Source organism: Scyliorhinus torazame, chromosome 1, assembly GCF_047496885.1.
Source record: "Scyliorhinus torazame isolate Kashiwa2021f chromosome 1, sScyTor2.1, whole genome shotgun sequence".
Classification (NCBI taxonomy): Eukaryota; Metazoa; Chordata; class Chondrichthyes; order Carcharhiniformes; family Scyliorhinidae; genus Scyliorhinus; species Scyliorhinus torazame.
In genome coordinates this window covers 303,678,387-303,703,535 of record NC_092707.1, presented here as the reverse complement: position 1 = coordinate 303,703,535, position 25,149 = coordinate 303,678,387, and the positions used below count along the sequence as shown (strand labels likewise).

The following is a 25,149-nucleotide window of genomic DNA, read 5'->3' as shown; positions in this document are numbered from 1 at the left end:
TTGGGGACAGTGGAGACGGCATAGGGGAAAGACTGGAGCCTTGGGGGGGGGGGGGGGGGGGGGGGGGGGGGGGGGGGGGGGGGTGGTCCCCCGATAAGAAACAACCATAGGTTTGCCCCGGGGGGATATGGAATGTGGCAAAGAGCAGGAATAACGCAACTGAAAGATCTGTCTGTGGATGGAAGTTCGCGAGTCTGGGAGCGCTGACCGAGAAATATGGGTTGCCCCAAGGGAATGAATTCAGGTATATGGAACTGAGGGCTTTTGCGAGGCAACAGGTGAGGGAATTCCCGCAGCTCCCGACACAAGAGGTGCAGGACAGAGTGATCTCAAAGACATGGGTGGGGGATGGTAAGGTGTCAGATATATATAGGGAAATGAGGGACGAAGGGGAGACTATGGTAGATGAACTAAAAGGGAAATGGGAAGAAGAGCTGGGGGAGGAGATCGAGGAGGGGCTGTGGGCAGATGCCCTAAGCAGGGTAAACTCGTCGTCCTCGTGTGCCAGGCTAAGCCTGATTCAGTTTAAGGTATTACACAGGGCGCATATGACTGGAGCACGGCTCAGTAAATTTTTTGGGGTGGAGGATAGGTGTGCGAGGTGCTCGAGAAGCCCAGCGAATCATACCCATATGTTTTGGTCATGCCCGGCACTACAGGGGTTTTGGATGGGGGTGACAAAGGTGCTTTCAAAAGTAGTGGGGGTCCGGGTCGAACCAAGCTGGGGGTTGGCTATATTTGGGGTTGCACAAGAGCCGGGAGTGCAGGAGGCGAGAGAGGCCGATGTTTTGGCCTTTGCGTCCCTAGTAGCCCGGCGCAGGATATTGCTAATGTGGAAAGAAGCCAAGCCCCCGGGGGTGGAGACCTGGATAAATGACATGGCAGGGTTTATAAAGCTAGAGCGGATTAAGTTCGTTCTAAGGGGGTCGGCTCAAGGGTTCACCAGGCGGTGGCAACCGTTCGTCGAATACCTCGCAGAAAGATAGATGGAATGGAAAAAAGAAGGCAGCAGCAGCAGCCCAGGATATGGGGGGGGGGGGGGGGGGGGAGGAGGAACCAGAAGGACTCTCAGGGTTGTTAATATATACTGTGTAATATGTATAGGTCGTTGCTACAGATAATTATATATTGGACTGTTAAATTATATTTTTGGAGAGTGTTACCTGTGATAAGGCAGTTGCCAATTAGGGTTAGTTTTCATTTTTGTTATTTATTATTTATTCATTTTCTGTTTATAAAATAGGTCATTGTTATTTGTGTTGTTATAATATTGTGTAAAGGATGCACAATGTACTGTGTTGGTTGACCAAAAATTTTCAATAAAATATTTTATAAAAAAAAAAAAAATCCTGGAACTTGCTCCCTAACAACACTGTGGATTTACCTGCAACACATGCAGCAGTCCATGGTGATGGCTCACCATCAATTCTCAAGGGCAATTCGTGCTAAGCAATGTATGCTGTCCTTGCTAATGACACCCACGCCCCATGAACAAGCAAAAACAAATTACTTTGTAAGCTGCCAGATGGAACGTTAAGAACAAAGGATTGAGGATTGAAAAACGAACTGGCAGGTTTTGGGACAAAAAAAAGCCTAGAAGTGACACATTAATGCTTAGATTATAGAAATGAAGGAAATTGTTTCCAAGATGTTGAAGGCAGCAATTAGGTAGGTTGTGAAAAAAATATAGTTACACAAGGCTAGGGAATAAATAGACCATGCTGCACTCCGCTATAAAAATGCAATCATACAAATACAACATTGTGTTGGATGAAAAAAGCTAAAATTATCTCAAACCATCTTGCTATAAACCATCCTTTTCACAAAGCACTATTTAATCTGCAATTTTTATAATGATTATCAGGCATACTTTCTGCCCATGACTGACAAGGTGGCACAGTAGTTAGCGCTGCTGCCTCCCAGCGCAAGGTTCAAATCTGACCATGGGCAACACTTGTGTAGAGTTTGCACATTCTCCCCGTGTCTGCGTGGGTTGCCTCCTTCCTCCCACAGTCCAAAAATGCGCATGTTAGGTGGATTGGCCATGCTAAATTACCCCTGCCATCCAAGGATGTGCAGGTTAGGTGTGGTTATGGGGATAGGATGGGGGAGTGGCCCTAGGGTGCTCTTTCAGGGGGTCAGTGCAGACAAGATGGCCGAATGACCTGCTTCTTTCTGCATTGTCGGGATTCTATGGATGAATCATAAATTGGTGGACTGAATGTTCAACCAGCCAGCATGTAGGCATCCTCATTGGCTGTACCTGCATATATCTTGGAGTTGCTATCAAAAATTACTTTCATGGGTTGATAGCATTGCTATCATCTCAATTTGGAACACTCACTAGCAGCAGCAAACTGGAAAGTAGAGCCCATGAAATTCAACCCTGAATCTAGCTCGACAAAAAGCATTCATTTTTCATAACTCTGACTTTAGAAAAAGTACATTTATAAACCCTATGCTGCATAGAATACCTACATAGATCTTTACATACCTTACTAGTTTCCACCATTGTGGGTAAGAGGCACATATTGAGTTCTGGACGAGGAGGACGGATATTGTTTTTTCCACCCATTAACTTTATGTTCTCACGGCACGGGAAGTAGGGCCCTAAAGACACTGGAGAGTGAGTTTAAAAATAAAAGAAGAAGAATGAAACAGAATCTTCAAAACCGAGGATGAGATTCAATGCTTTTACTATCTGCTGGTTAATTGCACAAAGGTTGAACTTACTTGGTATACTACTATGGTGGCAAGTGCAATGATTGTGCTGAAGGAACGGTACCAAAGTATGAAGGAAATCATGAGGACTCAGGAGGACAAGTTCTTTTAATACATCTAGAAAGCAATAACAATCTTCTTTAACTTGCTGAGAAAGAAACATTTAACAGACAATATCAAATCCCACACCTTTGACAAACTTCAGCTGTTTTCACTGTTATGGGTTGATTTGAAAGTGCAGACTACTGCAGTCATAAGTTTTGTTGAGATGCAGATGTTAAGCATAAAAACACCTACTTGAATTGTAATTCTTCTGGTATTGAATGCAATAAAGTGGCCAGCCAAAAATTGCTAATTTTCTTCAAACTTTTCCAGGAAATACTGTATCTCTCTTGACACGTCTTCCAAAAACGTGTACCATACAGCTTTAATGAGTTGTCCTGTGTTTTTAACTACTTGACTAAAATCTGAGCATCTGCCTGAAGATTCAGGTTTTAGTTCAAGTGTGCACTCCTCTCTCATATTCATCAGTTCTAATAAAAAAATAAATTTCCGACATTCTCAATTAATTTCACATCAGATCAATCCCACATGCGAACCACCTTACGTTTGGATTGCCATTAACATCCTAATCAGGATAAATATGTTAGTAAATCTTTTGGAAGATGGATAGAGCAATAGACGCATCATTAAAGTGTTAAGACTTTTCAATGTGTACAATGGAAAAAGTTTTTAAAAGTGTAAATAAAACAGAAAAAATGTATTCATAATTTATATTTTGTCCTTCCACAATTCTACATTATAGTTGTATGAAATACACCATCCGTTTGCCAATTTTCAATTGCTGCTGCAGAGGCCTTCTAATCGGTCAGTGAGTACGACCCAGATGGATACACCTCTTGTTTCCTTTTTGTACTGTCTCCACAAGTTGCAAAAAAGTTACTCAGCTTTTCTATTGGGAGCTAAGTTGAGACCTGGAACTCATTGAATGGTGAATTGTGGGTATAAGCCAATGTTCTGCAACAGTTTGGTACAATGCTTGCAGCAGTGGACAGATTCACTCACTGTCATAGAGCCGAAAGGCTTCACAAACTAGACCGTGGACAGTTTCAGAATTAGTGCGAGTGTTACAACGCTCTACATCAGTAATACACCTGAATCCACATTACAGATTTTCCCTTTTCCTGCTTTTCTCAAGGCTATTGAAAATATAACCAAATCTGAATCAGAAATAACATACTGGACAACCTTATTAGGGTTTGGAACACACCTCTTTTTAAAGGTGCTACATCTCCACATGGAAAACGCAAACAGAAGTAACAAAATTTACTCCCAAGAGCTCCTGCATTGGTGTGCTGATCTCCTTCATCCACCAGCTCTCCTGCTTGTAGCTCTCCTGTGTGTCTGCCACACAGCCTCTTGTCTGACTTATTTCCTGTTGATAATGCTTCCACTTCAAGGGTCACCAGGTCACATGGAGTAGATTTTTTTAATTTAAGAAAATTGCAAGTGATCCCTTTACAACTGATCCAAACTAAGTCCTTTTCAAACATTCTTAAAAATTACAAATTCCCTAGACATGTTAAATAAATTATTATTTTCATTACTGCTTCCAGATCAAAGATAATCACAAAAGACACAACATTATATCAAGTTAAACTTCTAAGTGGGCAACAAATGTTTTAGCCACAATTTCAGAAGGCCATTCAAAAAGCTTTATCCCCCTTCATTTCCTGCACCAACCAAGATTGTGTCTGAATGATAAATGCTAAATTGTGATGAACTCTGCTTTTATGATGTGGAGGAAAAATGGAAGTGAAATTGATCAAAGTTATTTCACGCAGGACCCTCTGACCAGTAAAGAATTGCTCATCTAGTCCAGCTGGACTCAAATTCCACATTACAAAGTTAACCCCCAACACCAAGTTGCCAACCAACAACAGCAAAATATTAAGTGTGAAACTAGTCAACCCAGGTGAATCATAGATTCCAATGTGAACTTAGTTAATTGCAGCTGAGGTATAATCTAATGGTATTACCTATACAGGCATTTCGAAGTTCTGGAGGGCTATAGGAATTCAATAACGTGAGAAGCTTGTGAGCAAATTCAATTCTTTCCTGCCACTGGATCAAGGCTTGCTTAACATCTGTAAATGTAATGTTAAAACATAATGAATCTGAAATAAAGAAGCCAACACTAAACATACTATATTGTATAGCAGAGATAACAAACTACTTAACAAATTCTACCACCAAAATAAACTAGAGATATTTAAACACACCACAAACCCCCTGAAATCAAAGAAAAAATGATAATATACACAGATACAAAATGGAAAGCTTTAGATGTGTATCCTTGTACAAAACGATATTCTATTGTGTTAGTATAGACATCTTATATGAGCTGCAAATATTATAACAGTGAAAATTTAACATGTTCTTAAAGGCATTTCTAATTAGGAAGTCTCCACACTCCAAATATTGTTTCTGAACAAGTGCCTGAGGATATCATTAATAAATCTTGCACCTCCAACTCACACAGTAAAAAGATCAAGAGAGACTACATCCAAACTAAGCCAGCAAAAACATTAACCTGCATTAACTAACTTGCTAAGATTCATTTACAAAAGTGCAGAGAAAATTAATGTCACTCCAAAAAAAACCCACCAAAATTGAACGAACCTTTCCGTTGCAAATATGGACGAGTTGATTTCAGAACAGACAGGAAAATAGAGAGAAGTTCCACCAAGTCCCCAGTCACATGGCAAGCTGTAGCCTCATGGTACATCATGTGTAAGGTATTAAAAGACTGAAAAATTAAAAAACTTTGAGCACTATGTTTTTCCAATTTCTTGATATCAAAAGAATCAAGGTCAACATCATACAATTACATAAAAGCAGACTGGATTCCACAAATGCAGGTAGTGCAATATTTGTATTACAATGTCATGGATTTGAAAGGTCGAATGAACCTTGCAGAGTTGCTGTAGTACATCTTCTAGATGGTACACACTAATGCCACTGTGGAAGGAATTAATGTTTAAGGCATGGCAACAATATACTTTAAAAAATTTAATAGGATGTGGGCATCGCTAGCAAAGCCAGCATTTGTTGCTCAGTCCTAACTGTCCTTGAACTGAGTGGCTTGTTGGGCCATTTCAGTTAAAAGTCAACCATATGACTGGAGTCACATGTGGATCAGATAAGGATATCAGATTTCCTTTCCTAAAGAATATTAGTGAACCAGAAAAGTTTCTACAACAATCTCTGATGGTTGTTATGGTGACCTGTACAGAGACCAGCTTTATATTCTAGATTTTTTTGATTGAATTTTAATTCACCAGCTGCCATGTTCTCAGTGCATTAGCACGGGCCGCTAGATTATTCGTCCATTGAATTTATCACCAAGTCACAATCTCCCCCTGCACTCCTCCAGGTAAGTGGAGAGTATTCCATCACTTATGCCTTGTAGAAGGTGGACAGACTTTGGGAAATCAGGAGTTGAGATACTCTCTGCAGAATTTCCAGCCTCAGACTTATTCTTGTAGCCACACTATTTGTTTGCTGGGTCCGGTTCAGTTTCTCTTCAATGTGACCCCAGGATGTTGATGGTGGGAAATTCAGAAATTGTAATAGCGTTGAATGCCATGAGTAGATGGTTAGGTTCTCTCTTGTTGGAGATGATCATTGTCTGCAGTAGTGGGGCACAATATTACTTGTTATCTATCAGTTCAAGCCTGAATGTTGTCCCAGGTTTTGCTCCACCTGGATATGAACTGCGTCAGTATCTGAGGAGTTGCAAGTGGAGCTGAATACTGTGCAATCACCAACTTGTATGTTTACCTTTGTGGTGGAGGGAAGGTCAATGATAATGCAGCTGAAGATGGTTAGGCCTAGGACACTACCCTAGGGAACTCCAACAGTAATATCCCAGGGAGAAATGATTGGCCTCCAACAATCAAAACTATCTTCCTTTGTATGACTCCAACCAGTGAAAGGTTTTCCTCCTGATTCCCACCAACTTCAAATTAACTTATTGGTGGCACACACAGTCAAAAAGGTTAGCTTGATGTCAAAGGTAGTTATTTCCTATGATTTTTGGAATTCATGTTTAGACCAAGGTTATAACAATGGCCCCGGCAGAATCCAAACTAAGCGATGAGCAGGTTATTCCGGAGTGAATGCCGCTCGGTAGCACTGTCAATGGCACCTTCCATTTCTTGGCTGACAATTCAGAGTAGGCCTCTGCGGCAGTAACTGGACAGGTTGAACAATCCTGCTTTTTGTGGGCAGGACACATCTGGGCAGATTTCTACACTGTTGGATAGATGCCTGTGTTTAAGCTGCACTGGAACAATTTGATTAGGGGCTCAGCCTGTTCTGGAGCACAGATCTTCAGTATGATAACTTGGAGATTGTCAGACTCATGCTTTTAGCCGTTGCTATATATATCCAGTGCCTTTATCTGTTTTGTGGTATCGTGTGGAGTGAATTGAAATGGTTGAAGACCGACATCTGTGATGCTGGGACCTCATGAGAAGACAGATGGATCATCCACTTAACACTTCTGGCTCAAGAAGATGGTTACAAATGTTTCAGCCTCGTCTTTTGCACTGACGTGCTGGGCTCCGCCATCAGTCAGAATGAAGATGTTTGCGGAGCCTCCTCCTCAGGGCCACTACCACCATACTAAATGAGATAGATTCAAAGCAGATCTAACAACTCAAACTTGGGCATTCATGAAGTGCTGTGGGCCACTACCAGCAGCAGAATTGTATCCAACCACAATCTGTAATTGCATGGCCTGGTATATCCCTCACTCTACCATTATTATCAAGCCAAGGGATCAACCCTAGTTCAATAGGAAGTGCAGGAGAGCAGTACCAAGATACCTAAGCAATGAGGTGCAAACCTGGTGAAGCTACAGCACATGCATGCTGAACATCAGAAGCAATACACAATAGACAGAGCCAAGCAATAACACATCCAAACAATCCGATCAATTCTCTGCAGTCATGCTACATCCAGTCATGAATTGTGGTGGACAATTAAATAATTAACCAGAGCAGGAGGCTCCACAAACATCCCTATCCTCAATGGAGGTCCAGTACTTCAGTTTAAAAGCCCAGTATGGAATATTTACAACCATCTTCAGCTAGAAGTGCAGAGTGGATCCATTGTGGCCTCCTCTTGAGGTTCCCAATATCACCGATGCCACCTTCAGCCAACTTGATTCATTCCAAGTGAAGTCAAGAAATGGCAGATTACAGCAAAGACCCAGCCCCTTCAGCGACTGACAGTGCTATCGGCTGCACTTACACCAATAACCTGCTCACCGATGTTCAGTTTGGTTTATGCCGGGGCACATGGTTCCATACTAACTGTCCTGGACTTCAAGGCAGCTTTTGGCCAAGTGGGACATCAAGGAGCCTTAGCAAAATCGAAATTGATGAGAATCTCTCCATTGGTTAGAATCATACTTAGCAGAAAGGAGGATAGTTCTGGTTAAGATTCCAACCATCTCAGCTGCAGCACCTTGCTGCAGAAGACTTCCAAGATAGTACTCTAGGTGAAACTATCTTCAGCTGTTCTATCAATGACTTTCCCTCCAACATGTCAGGCATGGGGATGTTTTCTTATGATTACAGTGTTCACTTTATTTTGCAATTTCTCAGATATTGGCATATTCTGTGCTTGTATTCAGCAAGACCTGAACAATCTTCAGGCTTGGACAGATTAGTGGAAGTAACATCGGCACCACTTAAATGCCAGACGGTCACCGCCTCTTCTTGATAATTAACAGCATTAACATCACTGAATACCCCAAAATCGATATACTGTTGCATATCATATTTTAGAAAATCAACTGAACCAGCCATATAAATACTGTAGCAAAGGGCAGGTCAGAGGCTGGGAATTCTGTAGCAAGTAACTCACCTCCTGACTCTCCAGATCATGTCCATCACCTACAACGCCAATTCGGAATAGGATATTCTCCAATTGCCTGGAAGAATGAAGCTCCAACCAATACTCAAGAAGCTCAATACCATCCAGGACAAAGCAGCCCGCTTGATGCACCCTACCAGTGCATAGTGGCAAAAGTGTGTACCATTTACAAGATGCACTTCAGCAACTCACCAAACCTCCTTCAGCAGCAACTTCCAAACCCGCAATTGCTACCACCTAGAAGGACAAGGGCAGCAGACACATGGGGACACCACAACTGGCAAGTTCTCTTCCAAGCTTCACACCCTGACTCAGAATTACGTCAGTTTCCTCACTGTTCCGGTGTCAAAAACCAGGAACTCCCTTCTTAAGGGAATCCTTATCCTAGGACTCTCTGGGAAGCTAGGGAGGAGATTGCTGAGCCTTTGGCTTTGATCTTTAAGTCATCTTTGTCGACAGGAATAGTGCCAGAAGACTGGAGGATAGCAAATGTTGTCCCCTTGTTCAAGAAGGGGAGTAGAGACAACCCCGGTAACTATAGACCAGTGAGCCTTACTTCTGTTGTGGGCAAAGTCTTGGAAAGGTTTATAAGAGATAGGATGTATAATCACCTGGAAAGGAATAATTTGATTAGAGATAGTCAACACGGTTTTGTGAAGGGTAGGTCGTGCCTCACAAACCTTATTGAGTTCTTTGAGAAGGCGACCAAACAGGTGGATGAGGGTAAAACAGTTGATGTGGGGTATATGGATTTCAGTAAAGCGTTTGATAAGGTTCCCCACGGTAGGCTACTGCAGAAAATATGGAGGTTTGGGATTCAGGGTGATTTAGCAGTTTGGATCAGAAATTGGCTAGCTGGAAGAAGACAAAGGGTGGTGGTTGATGGGAAATGTTTAGACTGGAGTCCAGTTACTAGTAGTGTACCACAAGGATCTGTTTTGAGGCCACTGCTGTTTGTCATTTTTATAAATGACCTGGAGGAGGGCGTAGAAGGATGGGTGAGTAAATTTGCAGATGACACTAAAGTCGGTGGAGTTGTGGACTGTGTGGAAGGATGTTACAAGTTACAGAGGGACATAGATAAGCTGCAGCGCTGGGCTAGAGGTGGCAAATGGAGTTTAATGCAGAAAAGTGTGAGGTGATTCATTTTGGAAGGAATAACAGGAAGACAGAGTACTGGGCTAATGGTAAGATTCTTGGTAGTGTGGATGAGCAGAGAGATCTCGGTGTCCATGTACAGGTCAGATCCCTGAAAGTTGCCACCCAGGTTGAGAGGGTAGTTAAGAAGGCGTACGGTGTGTTAGCTTTTATTGGTAGAGGGATTGAGCTTTGGAGCCATGAGGTCATGTTGCAGCTGTACAAAACTCTGGTGCGGCCGCATTTGGAGTATTGCGTGCAATTCTGGTCGCCGCATTATAGGAAGGATGTGGAAGCATTGGAAAGGGTGCAGAGGAGATTTACCAGAATGTAGCCTGGTATGGAGGGAAGGCTGAGGGACTTGAGGCTGTTTTCGTCAGAGAGAAGGTTAAGAGGTGACTTATTTGAGGCATACAAGATGATCACAGGATTAGATAGGGTGGACAGTGAGAGCCTTTTTCCTCGGATGGTGATGTCTAGCACGAGGGGACATAGCTTTAAATTGAGGGGAGATAGAAATAGGACAGATGTCAGAGGTAGGTTCTTTACTCAGAGAGTAGTAAGGGCGTGGAATGCCCTTCCTGCAACAGTAGTGGACTCGCCAACACTAAGGGCATTCAAATGGTCATTGGATAGACATATGGACGATAAGGGAATAGTGTAGATGGGCTTTAGAGTGGTTTCACAGGTCGGCGTAACATTGAGGGCCGAAGGGCCTGTACTGCGCTGTAATGTTCTATGTTAACAGCACTATGAGTGCACCAACACCTCATGGACTGCAGCGGTTCACCACCACCATCTTAAGGGCACGTCAAAAATACTGAGAACAGCTTGACATTCCAGATTAATTAATTAATTAATGGGGCTCCTTGATGCCTCACTTGGTCAAGTGTTGCTTCGATGCTAAATGCAGCCACTCTCACCTCCTCTCAGAACTCAACTCTTTTGTCCATGTTTGGACCAAGGCTGAAGCCTGATAGAGTGTCCATCCTTTTGCCTACCGAAGATGGGGTGGGCAGTAACGATTAACTCAAGGCAAATGTCTCGCACAGAGATATAATACAATAAGTAAGAAAGAGCCAATCAATTTACTATACCTCAGTCATCAAAATCAGTCCCCGATTGAAAACAACTAGCAGCCTGTCTTCATCAGTTTCTAGAAGAATTCTGAAGGCACTGCAATAATAAAATCAAACACTTTTCATGGAATGTCACAATTTACAAAGTGCAGACATCACAACTGATGGCTTACTTTTCTGTTAGCATCTTGTAATATCAATCACTAATAAGATCACAATATATGCAGAGTTCCACTTGATCACCATCCATTTCCTCACATAACATTGATAATGGACAAACCCTCTGAATCATTAAAGTTAAAATAGTAAATACTTGAGGCATGAGTTTATCAAGGGAAAATAGCACAGATTGGTCAGACATGCTTGGCTAATTTAAACTTTTCTTTGACTGGTGTTATGGGCCAAGGTTTAGAGAACCCCAAAGTGTATCATGGAGTTCACCTGACCCACAACTTTTACTAGATTGTGGTATGGGGAGCACACGGCCCACTCTACAGGTGTGGTAGAGCAGAAATGGAAAAGTATTTTTTAAAGCAAAACAATGTTTATTCTATGAACTCAAGTTAACATTTTTAAAACAGTGACCATCTTAGCAACCATTAATTCAAATACAACCCCCAAAGAATACAACACTAAGTAATTCTTTAAGCTTTCCTTTTAACATCCATAAGACTTAAAACATCTTTTACTCGAAGCACATCAGGTTAAAGTCACTACTGTTATTAGTTTTAAATCACCAGGATCGATTTACAGTCTTGAGATTACAGAGAGACTCATACACCTTCTGGCTGTGACTGCAGCTATCCAGCTCTGAAAATGAAACTAAAACACACCCTGCAGCAAATGGCCTAAAACGAAAATAAAAAGATGACAGACAGCCCAGCTCCACCCGCTCTCTGATATCACTGCAGTAGTAAACACCCATTTCTTAAAGGTACTCTCACTACAGATATTTATATACACACCCATTTATAAACACCCATTTCTTAAAGGTACTCCCACATGACACTAAGCAGATAAAGGAAGTGCAATCAATGTTTCATACAAGTGATTTTCAAAAGACCTGCAATAACACATCAAGAAACAAGTTAGAAAAAAAATCAGATGGTAAGATATAAGGAAATGAAGATGGATAGGAAGTTTCTGATCATTAGGAAACAGTTGTGGTAGTCAGGTATTTCTTGAGTACGGAGCTTAGCAAATGAGAAGAGTCTTCAAATAGTGGAACAGACAAACTTGTGGCAAGTATAATTTAACATGGGGAAGGGTAGAAAAACATATTTTGGGAGAAAAGAAAATAGGAGTTTATACTCAATGGAAATATGCTGAAGGGTGTAGACCGACAGGGATCCCACAGGGTTCAAATACATAAAAGGTAAAATTCAACTTCAGCAGGTACACAAAGTGGTTGGCTGATCTGCTATCACCCATTGTGCAGCCCTGACAAAGTTAATTTCACCCCATAGTTCCTTGAAAATGAGTGTGCTGGTAGATAAGACTTCTGTGATCTCTGTGGAGCTGGCCTCCCCAGCACCATCAGGCCATGCCATATGGATCCTCAGCGCCATAAGCAGCAGTGCTAACTACTGGGCCTCCCTAACAGCTTCAAATTCCTAGGTGTGTACATCACCAACAATCTGTCCTGGTCGGCCCATGTCGACCCTACGATCAAGAAAGCACAACAGCGCCTATATTTCCTCAGGAAACTAAGGACATTTGACTCTTACCAATTTTTACAGACGCACCATAGAAAGCATTCTATGTGGCTGCATCACAGCTGGTATGGCAACTGCTCGGCCCAAGACCGTAAGAAACTACAGAGAGTCGTGAACACAGCCCTATCACGCGAACTCTCCTCCCATCCATTGACTCTGTTGATACCTCCCACTGCCTTGGGAAAGACCCCTCCCTCCTGAGTTATTCTCTCTTCCAACCTCTTCCATCGGGTAGGAGATACAAATGTCTGATAACAGGTTCAAAAACAGCTTCTTCCCCGCTGTTACCAGACTCCTGAATGACCCACTTGTGGACTGAACTATCTTTTCATACATCTTCTCTACTGAGTAGTACCACACTCCGTATGCTTCACCCGATGCCGGTGTCTATGTATTTACATTGTGTACTTATGCATGTCCTCGTTTTTTTCATGTATGGAACAATACATTTTACTGTATCTCTGTACGCATGACAATAAATCAAATCAGAGAGAGAAAGAGTCTTTTCAATAAAGACTATTACTTAATGGTGGAGTACTGTTATAGTTTAGAACTGCACAGGAGGAGGAAGCTGCTCTTCCATCCCAATCGAAGGGAGTGGTGAAATATCACATTGGACTTGAACTCCGCTTTTTACACCCGTTTCCTGCATCCCTTGATTCACATGAGACACCAAACATCTGCCTATCTCAGAATTAAATATATTCAACCGTAGAGCATCCACAGCTAATGCCGAGAATTCTAAAGGTTCACATCCTTTTGAGAGAAGAAACTTATCATCTCTGTCCTAAATGATTGTCCCTTTATCCGGAGGCTGTTCCTTCATTATTTAGATTTTGCAGCCAGTGAAAACAACCACTCGGTGTCTACCTGGTGAAATTTCTTCAGAATCTTGCACGTTTCAATGAGATCACCTCTCATTCTTCTAAACTCCTAAGAATATAGTCAGCCACCACCACCTTGGCCAACTGTGGGAGATGAGTTTGGGGATAGTGCCAATCATACATCTTTAGAGACCAGCCTCTGGCAGGGCTTCTCCTCCTGGCACCAAATTTTTGTGGAGGCAACATGGAGGATGGATTCCCCATCCAGCACCAGGAGAACGCATATTCTGCAGTCCGGATGTCAGTGTGCATTGCCACATCTATAAGGAGGTGGCGGCACATAATAAAATAACAGTCCTTCTGACCAGCCACCAACACAAGCCAGGCTATTGAGGCTAGTGCTGCCACCCCTCCTTTCACTCCCATTCCTGTAACCGAATCCTCAGGTGTACAGTCAGTGTCTGCGGCCAAAGACACTACAGCTGCCAGCTTGCACTGTTGCTGCACAGCGCCAGGGTCCCAGGTTCGATTCCCGGCTTGGGTCACTGTCTGTGAGGAGTTTGTACGTTCTTCCAGTGTCTGTGTTAGATGAACTGGACATTCTGAATTCTCCCTCAGTGTACCCGAACAGGCGCCGGAGTTTGGCCCTTAGCTATCCAAACCTTAGGTTGGTTAGGTTAAGGGTTGCGACGATGGGGCAGGTGAGTGGGCCTAGGTAGAGTGCTCTTTCAGAGGATCGGTGCAGATGTGATGGGCTGAAAGACCTCCTTCTGCACTGTATGGATTCTATGATCCCCAGAGAGAGACAGACAGAAACCTCTGTCTGGCCTGTACCTCATGGAGATGCAAGTGTACCCCTGCACAAAGAAGGAGTGGAAGATCCACCAAGTATAACTCAGCTATTCATCGCCAGTTCAGCCTCCCAGGAAGTTTAGGTGGTTGAGGTCAATGAGATTGACCCAATCTGGCCATGTGCTCATACTGCCCAAGATACTCGACCTGGTGGAGGATTCAAACAAAATGACCCCATAGAGGGTTATTGGGTGGTGGCGGGAGGGGAAGTCCCCCCTTTTTGGTCTCTCGACACTGCGGGTGGAGCTTCGTGTCGCCATGTGACCTGATGCCGGAGGCAGAGTGAGACACAGTGAGGCCTCAAACCACTGCAGACCTCTCACCCAGAACTGAGGAAAGACCTCTCTTGCTGACCATCCTGTGAGTGGAATGGTGTCAGAGGTGGAGTTGGCTGGGGTAGCTGGACAAATGATTGCTAACAGTGATGACCTGGAGGAGGACGGTGGCTTGGTGGAGGACACAGCAGATGATTTGGTGCCTCCCTTCATCCCTCTTGAGAGACTCTAGGAATTCCAAGTCAACAGCTTGGTTTCTGCAACAAATTCCAGCTGACCCTCAGCTAATAGTCTGAATTGGCACTGCACATCAGGTCCTATCACTCTGCTGTAGAGATGGTGCCAGGTTCCTCACTGGGCTATTAAGAAAGTGGATGATTACAAATAACTTTGCTCCCTCTCCACAGGAGGGTGCAAGTAATGCTTGCACCAGACTCTGGTCATGAAGATAATCACAACCAGTGACATAAATGGCAGCAGGGAGGCATCCTGCAGATTTTGCAACTTTCTGTTCCTTAAGGTGGGAAGAGTATGTGGTGTGCTGCCTGCAGGTAACTCAACATTCTGAAAGGCAAAGCTACATGGCTCCTGGAGTGGCAAGAAGAGTGCTACATGAGCTAGCTCATCTCCAATTCTGAGGGGGTGACTATACTGCTGGCCCCACATTTTCAGCTGGATAACTTGGAAGATCAAGGAGCCTATGCCAGGACGCTTGTTTCAACACACCATCTGGCTGGGGGAGGTATTGTTTCTCCTGTGAATATGTATGCCCCACCAAGCTGGCATGCAGCAAGCGTACTTCTTTAATTGTCTGGTTATCTTGGCCCCACTGACTCTAGTGAGTGCATCACCCTCCGCAGGGTGTGTGTGTGTGGTGGGGTGGGGTGGGGGTGTTCAACTGTAGCCTTGAAGCAAAGGACTGTTGTGGTGCCCTTCACCACTGGGCGGCAATAGGGAAGTTGAGGGATTTGGTAAGGACATCTGGTGAAATCTTCACATCAACTCCAGCGTTTCTACTTCTGAGGGGTCGGGGAGGGGAGGAGGGGGATGGGGGCGCGGCAGTGGTAATGTAAGCAGAATTGATGGCCTTTATATTTCTCCAGCCTACGCCTCCTGCATTCCAGTAGTTTTGGGGTGACCAGTGTTGCATTGTGAATGAGATTGCCTCTCATTCTTCTTAACTCCAATGAGTATAGGTCTGACCTGGCTCTGCTCCGTGCATGGGTGGAGTCTGCTTTCTACCATTTTAGCAATATGCTGGTGGAGGAGGATTGTTTCTGGGATTTGTTCCATTTTTTTATGGACCCACGGGACATCCCCTGTGTTTGACCTGGAAATCCACCTTGGTCAGGCCCTCAAAGACCCGGTCATGCAGAAAGTGCATGAAGAAAAGACAGACGCAATAAAGGATTTGCAGTTTGTCGAGTCCCCAGGTGAGAGGTCATGGATCTGGTTCCTGCAGAAATAGGAGCAGGAGTAAGCCATTTGGCCGCTCAAGATTGCTTTGCCATTTAATAAGATCACGGTTGATCCGATTGTGGTCTTAACTATGTTTTTCGACATGTCCCCTTTACTCCCAAGTTGATCAAAATTTGACCAACTCAACCTGGAATATATTTAATACCCTATACTCCAGTATGTTCTGTGGATTCCAAAGTATAATGATATTCAGAAAAAAATCCTCACTTCAGTCTTAAATGGGAGACCCTTTATTTTATAACTGTATCCCCAAGTTCAAGATTTTCCCCACAATGGGAAGCATCCACCCTGTCAAGTGCCATCAGAATCTCATATACTGTATGTTTTAATAAGATTGCATCTTATTCCTCCAAACTCCAATGAGTACGCCTAACCTGTTCAACCTTTCCTCATACAACTCCTTCACCCCAGGAATCAGACAAGTGAACCTCCTCTTAATTGCTTCCAATGCAATTGTATCCCTTCTTAAATAAGGAGAGCAAAACTGTACACATTATTCCAGATGCAGCCTCATTATGTCCCTGTACAGCTGTAGGAAAACTTCTCTACTTTTATACTCCATTTCCCTTGCAATAAATTCCAACAATCCATTTTCCTTCCTAATGACAGATCCCAGGCCTTGGATCTGGAGGGCATCGATGCCCAGGCCCAATCCTATTATGGTGCTCTTAAGAATTCCACAGGCAGCCCATTGCTTGTCCCTCAAGAGTCTGTTGAGGTCAATTCCGCCAGGCTAAATGGAACATTGAGCTGCTCGCTGTCTTTCCAGTTGATCTCCAACAGGACCCTCACAAAACGCTGTGAGCACCTTCACTGAATGGATACTGGCGACTTTCCAGTTTCAGATCTGCAGAGATACTGATGGGTTGGATTTTCCACACAACCTGCAGTGCGTTTCGTGGAGATGGCCTGCCATTGGCCGGTGGCGGGATCTTCTGGTTCCGTTGTTATCAATGAGGTTTCCTGTTGACTGCACCCCTCACAACCAGGAGTGCGCCCCCGGTGCGAACAGCCGGAATGTTTCTGGTTGAGACTGCTCCTAGATGGTGGATGTTTGTGATGTATTTCTTCAGTCAACTGCATGTCCCAATTACCTGGGGATCCAGGAGCTGCCTGTCTTTTACCAGGAATTGATCAGGGTCTGCAAACATGGCTGCCACCAGCAGGAGCTCTCCCCCATTTGGAAGTGAGGCTATTATCCCAGAGCTATTGTTCAGGAATCCGCACCTCTCGTCAGTTTATATAGCTGGTGGAGGGGAGAGCTCTCAGTGCCAAAGTGACCAGGGTCAGAGACATACTGGAGGACGGAGTGGACTGGATGTCACCTGAAGATATCACATGACACGTGTCCTCAGCTAACATCCAGCTCACCACCTAAGCCAAAGTGCAGCTTGGCCTGGACTGCACTTGGGTCATTGAAGTGATTCAGATGTGTGGAGCATTCCTATCTGAGCTACACTTAATCAGGGGGAATTCATCATCAGTTCCAGGTTCCAAAATCTTCCTGGAGAGCATTGGACTCACAACTCAAACTATCTCTCGGAAGGCTGCGTTTATTTGCGCACAACACTAGGGAAGAAACTCTGGCACATGCAGTTAAGTGATGGGAGTTACAGTGTTGCATCAACTGCATGCTCCACCCTATACGTATGCATGAAAATTGAAGACCAAGATAGCAAAAAAAAATACAGAGTACAAGGAGAAATGCCAATGAGAAAGTAACAGCAGTGACTTCCAACTATAACATTTCATATTAAACAAATCACACCAAAGCACTGTGCCCAAGCTACCGTTCACAAGTTTCTTTTCTCAATTAATTGAGTACAATTTCTTATCTTAAATAAAATATTAAATAGAAGGCATTAAGAGTACCATTGACTACCAACTAGGCTAGTGAGGCAATGAAGGAACTTGGTTCTCAAAGCCTTAACAGTTGCATAACTCATTGTTCAAAACTTTTTTCCCCTGCTGGCCTGGCAAGTAACTTTTGTACGAGGCAGATGCAGCATAATAACTTGGAATCTATAAATGAGATGTTTGTTAATTTATAAATTTCCCATATTTTGTTTCCAAAATGAAAATTCTAACTACTTGGCACAGCACAAGTGAACTTATTGGGAATGAGTCTCACACTCTTAAAAAAATTAATTGCAAGCAATTAGCACTCTCTTGTTGCATTCTGCTACTTTCAAACTTCTGTCCCCCTCAAATAAAGTGAATGCCGTCCAACTGTGCAACAAAGGGAATACACACAAATTAATTTTACAGCACCAAGCTAGACAGCAGATAATGAATAGTTTAATTCACATATTCATCACATTTCAGTGATTTATTTCAAGATAATGCACCTTCTTGTATCATCCATGCTTTAGAGAGACATAGATGGAACTCCTTAGCACAGAAGCACCACAGTTACATTAAAAACACAATTTACAAAGGTGGTTAACCCACTAATCATTCCTCCCAATATCATACATTTTACAATGGATATTAAAAGTCTATATACATGGGTAGAAACTGCTCAAAATATCGAATCTCGCCACCCTGACAAACCAGATGAAGCCTTAATCCGGTTACTAAATAGGCACAGCTATGGATAAGAAACTTGCCCTAGTCGATGCAAACATATACATGGCAAGGTGGGAAGAGAGTGTACTTAAAAAGTGTCCAGGCTCTCTGCATGTTACTACAGTTGTTCGGATTTTATACAGGGTTTCTAGACTCAGAGGTAGAATTAGATGAACTCATCAATATCCTCAATAAGCATCACACCTCCATTAAACTTAAAGCCACAACACATAAGTGATAATTTCTTTTAAACTGGCACAAGAAAACAATAGGCATAAGCTAACAACAAAGGTTTTTTCCCCCAAAATAGCTGGCAACACAGTTCTACATGCAAAAAGCCATTACTCTAACCAAATCTTCCATGGACTGGTGACGTCACAGCTAATACATTTTCATTGCATATCCATAAAGAACACTATTCACGACATCCTATGCTGCTCTTGCTCATGTATTGGCTTTGTTTGGCCCTTATTTTGCACTGTAACCAATCACTATTTATCAATGTATTATTTGTTGATGTACTCTGTCGATTATTATTTTTGTCTACTGTGTCCGTACAATGTATGTTCCTTTGGCCGCAGAAAAATACTTTTCACTGTACTTCGGTACATGTGACAATAAGTCAATCAATCAATAAAGCTCTCAGATTTTAACCAGGCAGTTATTACTCTTTTTACTGCATCAAGGCAGAGAAGGTCCAGAGAAACATAGAAAATAAGAGGAGCAAGCTATTCAGCCCTTCGAGCCTGCTCCGCCATTCATTATGATCATGTTTGATCACCCAATTCAGTAACCTGTTCTCGCTTTCTCCCCATATCCTTTGATCCTTTCAGCTCCGAGAGCTATATCTAACTCCTTCTTTAAAACACACAGGTCGGGATTCTCATTTGGCCGATGCTGAAATTGGGAAAGGTGATTGGGCAGAGAATAGGTTCTAATGGCAAAATCGTTGCAGGTGCCGATCTGATGCCAAATTGCATTCTCCATCACCTTAACAGCGGCGTCAATGCATTCCAGAATGCATGTACAGTAAACATCGTTTGCATGTCAATAGCGGGCCCGACCCCTGTATCCTCCGGGGCCTCCGCGATGCTCCGTCTCCGATGCAGAGTTCCCGATGGCGCGGATTACCTATGCTTTTAAAAATTGTGAAACCAGTGTGGTGTCTGCTGAGAGAGGAGGCACAGAAAGTGTCCAACAATGCCAGTTTGCTGACAGTTGTGCTGCTGGCACGGAACACCATTGCCGCAGCCGTGCACACCGCTAACAGCCCACTGTGAATTTAGGGCCACGGGTCGTATAGGTGTCCCCCCAGGGCAGGCCCCCCTAGGTGCCCTCGGGCCCCAGCCAACCCATTAGCTGTGTGGACGCACTCCAGCACAACCAGTGCCATCTAGTTGGCTCTGATGAGTGTGTGTGGGGAATGTAACGTGCATGTGCGGCTGCAGCTTGTCAGTCTCCTGAGTGTCAATCACTGACCTGGTGAATCCCGCACCGATTTCCATTGGAATTGATTGTGTTCCATGTGGCACAGGTGCTAGTCGCTTAATAGCAGCGGAATCGGTCCAGGTGTGCCGCCAGTTTTTCTGTCGTGAAAGTCCACAAATTCTGTGTTGGCGTCAACACTTAGAAAAGGAGAATCCTACCCACAATGCTTTGGCCTCAACTGCTTTCTGTGGTAGCAAATTCCACAGGCTCACCACTCTCTGCGTGAAGAAATTCTTCCTCATCTCGGTCCTAAATGGTTACCCCATATCCTAAGACTGTGACCCCTGGTTCTGGACTTCCCTTCCTGTATCTATCCTGTTCGAATTTTATAGATTTCTATGGGATTCCCCCTCATTCTTCTGAACTCCAGCGCATAAAATCCTAAATGACTCGAGCTCTCCTCATATGTCAGTCCCACCACCCAGGAATCAGTCTGGTAAATCTTCGGTGGACTCCCACTATAGCAAGAACAGCCTTCTTCAGAAAAGGAGACCAAAATTCCAGGTGTGGTTTCACCAAGGCCCTGTAGCAATATATCCCTAATCCTGCACTCAAATCGTCTCGCTATGAAGACAAACATGCCATTTGCTTTCTTTACTGCCTTCTACATGCTTACTTTCAGTGACTGGTGTACAAGGATACCCAGGTCTTGTTGCACATTTCCCTCTCTCAATCTATAGCCATTCAGTTACTAATCTGCCTCCCTTTTTTTGTTACCAAAGTGGATAACCTCACATTTATCCACATTATACTGCATCTGCCATGCATTTGTCCACTCACTCAACTTGTTCAATCACACTGACGCATTCCTCTCACAGCTAACCTTTCCACCCAGCTTTGTGTCATCTGCAAATTTAGATATATTACATTTAGTTCCCTCATCTATCTAAATCATTAAAGATATTGTGAATAGTTAGGGTCCTCGTACTGATCCCTACAGTACCCCACTAGTCACTGCCTGCCATTTGGGAAATGATCCATTGCAATACAATATCCCAAATCTCATGTGCTTGAATTTTACATGCTAATCATTTATGTGGGACTTTGTCGAAAGTCTTCTGAAAGTCCAAATAAACTGTCTCTCTCTCGCCAACTCTGCTAGTTACATCCTGAAAGAATTCCAGTAGATTTGTCGAGCATGATTTCTCTTTTGTAAATCCATGCTGACCCTGTCCGATGCAGCCGCTGTTTTCAAGTGCTCTGCTATTAAATCTTTTATAATGAACTCTCCTGACTTTTCCCCACCACCGGCGTCAGGCCAACTGGTCTATAATTCCGAGTTTTCTCTTTACCTCCTTTTATTCAAAAATAGTGGAGGTACATTACTTTCCCTCCACTCTGTAGGAACTGTTCCAGAGTTTATAGAATCTTGGAAGATTGCCACTAATGCATCCAATATTTCTAGGGCCATTTACTTAATGTAGATTATCAGGCCCTGGGGATATATCAGTATTATCAATTTCCCCAACACCATTTCCCTACTAATACTGATTTCCTTTAGTTCCCCCCTCTCGCTATTCAATCCACCTTTATAAACTAGGTTAACATCACGACCTCTGTTAATTACAACATTTTGCAATGACTCAACAAATAAATAAATAAATAGATAAATAAATAAATAAGGAGGCTGAAGATCAGTTTGAAAAGTTAAATGGGGATGTCAATTTACTGAACCAATATAACATATCAATTTTTAAAACAGGCAAAAACCCAAAAAGATTTATTTGTCAGAAACAGAGGGCCTAAGCTACCCCACTTCCCAGCCATCTCTCCCACTCCACCCCCTATTCACTCAGAAACCTCACTTCCCAGTCTCGGACTCCTCATCAATTCCCATACCAGCCTCCCCGAACAGGCGCCGGAATGTGGCGACTAGGGGCTTTTCACAGTAACTTCATTTGAAGCATACTTGTGACAATAAGCGATTTTAATTTCATTTCATTTTCAAATTTATTCTACCGATCTCGAATAACTAGTTAAGTTCAAAATCAAGGTAAATATTGGAAACAATTAAGTAATTGACTAAAGTGTAGAAAACAGTAGGCACTTGTTAGAAAATTTGTCAGAACAGGGTGCAAATCAGAAAAGGAATTGTCCGGGCAGCATGGTGGCGCAGTAGTTAGCACTGCTGCCTCACGGCGTTGTGGTTCCGGTCCACTGTCTGTGTGGAGTTTGCACATTCTCCCTGTGTCTGTGTGGGTCTCACCCCCACAAGCCAAAGATGTGCAGGTCAGGTGGATTGGCCACACGGAATTGCCCCTTAATTGGGAAAAAAAAAGAATTGGGTACTCTAAATTTATTTTAAAAAAGTAATTGTCAAACTGTACAGACCACATGTCTCTGAGGATCTGAGGATTATACCCATTCTTAGTTACTGAGGCACAGGAAGTAGCTTCAAGTACTGGAGCAAGATAATGACATGCTAGATGAAAGAGTCGAGAAACAAACTTCTCAACTTTCAAGAAAGGTAACTTAGAGATGATCTTACTGAGATAGCAAATTAAAATCTGACAGTTAGGCAAGGAGACCAGTACAAACTATTGAAAGGCAAATGTAGAGTTGACATTCGGAAGTTCATCCAATTTATCAATGTATGAATCAGATTGAACAGTAAAGATGCCAAAATGTAGAAATTATTTGACAATTGAATACCATATTGGATGTATTTCTGGATTTACTAAATGAATGAACGAAGATGACAGAATTTGCTTTTCAGATCTGTAATTATGTGAACTATTCTTGTTCCTAAAATTATCACTCATGATAACATATGACCATTGCGGAATTTTAGTCTCCGAAAAGGTCATCTCATTCACACTGAATGAAATAACATTTCAAAATCATGAGGGGTCTGGACAGAGTGGATAAAGAGAAACTGTTCCTAGTTGCAGAAGCAGAGGACACCAATTTAAGGTGATTGGGAAAAGGCAACTTGAGGAAAACGTTCTTTTTAACCCGAGAATGATTAGGATCTGGAAAATAACACCCGAATGTGTTACTTCAATCGCGTCTGTCAAAAGGGAATTGGATAATTAGCAGAGGAGAAAAAAAATATAGAACTATGGGGAAAAGGATGGGAGTGGGACTAGCAGAGCTGCCTTTGTAGAGAGCTGGCGCAGGGACAATGGGCCAAGTGGCCACCTCCTATGCTCCAACCATTCTATGATTCTAAAGGCCAACTGACACGCTACCAATATTACAGCCCCAACACTGCTATGGGACATCTAAGCGGATTAAATGTGTTCAGAAGGGGTGACTTGTAAAATAAAACAAATTCACTAACATGCATAATACACAACAAAGAAGGGGTCTCTTTTCCCGAATACATCCTAAAAATAATGGTCCAGATTCTGTTGAAGTTTTTAGCTTTGCTTCCAAACCACCATTCTCACAGATATCATTAACCTTGCATCAGCTCCACTGCAATCACTTCCCAAAATTATTCTTGCGAGGATTACTCCTTTAATTAGGCATTTTTCATATCCTAGTCCTTTACACTATGATGTGAAGTATTTTGTGATTTTGTTTGCCTTCGCTACCTAATAAGCGTAGTCCAACATGAGCGCCCATCCAGACAACGTAAATAGCAGCTAATGGTAGTTTTCTTGAATTGTTTAATGTCTTCCAATTCCTCTTCTCTCATATCTGGTCTCTGAGCTACAAACAGCTGCATAAGGTTGAACAGTTCTTCAACTGCCTGTATAGTGAAGGAACAGAAGAGCGTTGTTAGCTTAACACAAAAGCGGGACATTCAATAAAGACTGATAATCATTTTTAAACCAACTCATTTACTTTAATATTTGAATGCCATTGGTCAGTCAGCTACATAAAATCACAGACTAGAATTACAACAACTTGTTCTTTTATTTGTTCTTGGGGTGTTAGCATTGCTGTCAAGGCCAGCATTTGTTGTCCATCGACCCCTAACTGCATTTGAGAAGATGTTGGTAAGCTGCTGATTTGAACTACTGCAACCCATGTGGTGTAGGTACACCTATAGGGCTGTTAGGAAGGATGTTTCAGCTTTTTGACAGTGACAGTGAAGGAACTGTGATATATTTCCCGGTTAGAGTGGTGAGAGACTTGGAGGGAACATGCAGATTGTGGTCTTCCAATGCATCTGCTACCTTTGCCTTTCTGGGTGGTACAGATCAAGGGTTTGACATTTGTATAGTGTCTTTCATGTAATAAAACAGCCAGCCCAAAGTGCTTCACAGAAACATTATAAAGCAAAGCATAATACTCCTTAAATTGTGTCCAGACCTGCACCCTGGAGAGGACACTTGGGTTTCACGGACCACAGAATTGTCTCTCCAGAGATGGATAGCTGGCAGAGAATGCAAATGGGTTTTAATAAGTGTCTTAAATGAGGAAAGAGATAGGATGGTCGAGGGTTGTCAGGAAGATAGTCCAGAACTTAGGGTTTTGATAGCTGAAAGTATGGCTTATATGGTGCAGCAATTAAAATTAGGAATGCTCAAAAATAATTAAAAGAGCACAAATATGGTGGCAGATTGTGAGGCCACTGGAGATAGAAAGTGGCAAAGCCATGAAAGGACTTGAAAACAAGGATGAGAATTTTAAAGAGAGGTTTTGTTTAATTAAGAGCCAATGTACATCAGTGAGCACAGGGCTGATGGATGAACAAGACCTGGGGCGAGTTGGGATATGAGCAGCTGAGGTTTTGTATGACCTCAAGCTTGAGGATAACACATGAGCAGACAGCCATCAGTGTGCTGGAGTAATCAAGTCCAGTACTAACAAAGGAATGAATGAGGGTTTCAATAGCAGATAAGATGAGACAGGGGCAGAATTGGGTCACGTTACAGACGTGGAAATGGTTGTTCTTATCCATGGCACAGATGTGCAGTTGGAAGCACATCTTGGCGTCAAATATGACATTGTGAACAGTGTGGTTCAGCCTCAAAAAGTTTCAGAGGAAGGGAAATCTATGGATATTTTAAGTTGTTCTTATAGTATGCTAAAGATATACTTTGTCCTGAGACAAAGCTACTCTGATTGAGTTCATTGCTAGATGTAAGCTTATCTATGCCAGAGCTACTCG

General features: G+C 42.9%; 1 protein-coding gene across 9 annotated transcripts in view; it reads right to left on the bottom strand.

Moving 5' to 3' along the window:
* The window catches only part of usp34 (ubiquitin specific peptidase 34), a 446,082-nt gene that overhangs the window by 45,986 nt on the left and 374,947 nt on the right, over positions 1-25,149 (bottom strand). For 5 of the 9 annotated variants that reach the window (XM_072507779.1, XM_072507783.1, XM_072507784.1 and 2 more), the window contains exons 68-73: positions 23,624-23,781; positions 10,902-10,980; positions 5,404-5,530; positions 4,761-4,868; positions 2,734-2,838; positions 2,495-2,619 (exon numbers count right to left, since the gene is read on the bottom strand). In XM_072507779.1, coding sequence (XP_072363880.1) covers positions 2,495-2,619; positions 2,734-2,838; positions 4,761-4,868; positions 5,404-5,530; positions 10,902-10,980; positions 23,624-23,781 — 702 coding nt within the window. Of the gene's footprint in view, positions 1-2,494; positions 2,620-2,733; positions 2,839-4,760; positions 4,869-5,388; positions 5,531-10,901; positions 10,981-23,623; positions 23,782-25,149 lie in introns of all 9 variants that reach the window. The other 4 variants (XM_072507777.1, XM_072507780.1, XM_072507781.1 and 1 more) reach the window with 1 other exon arrangement.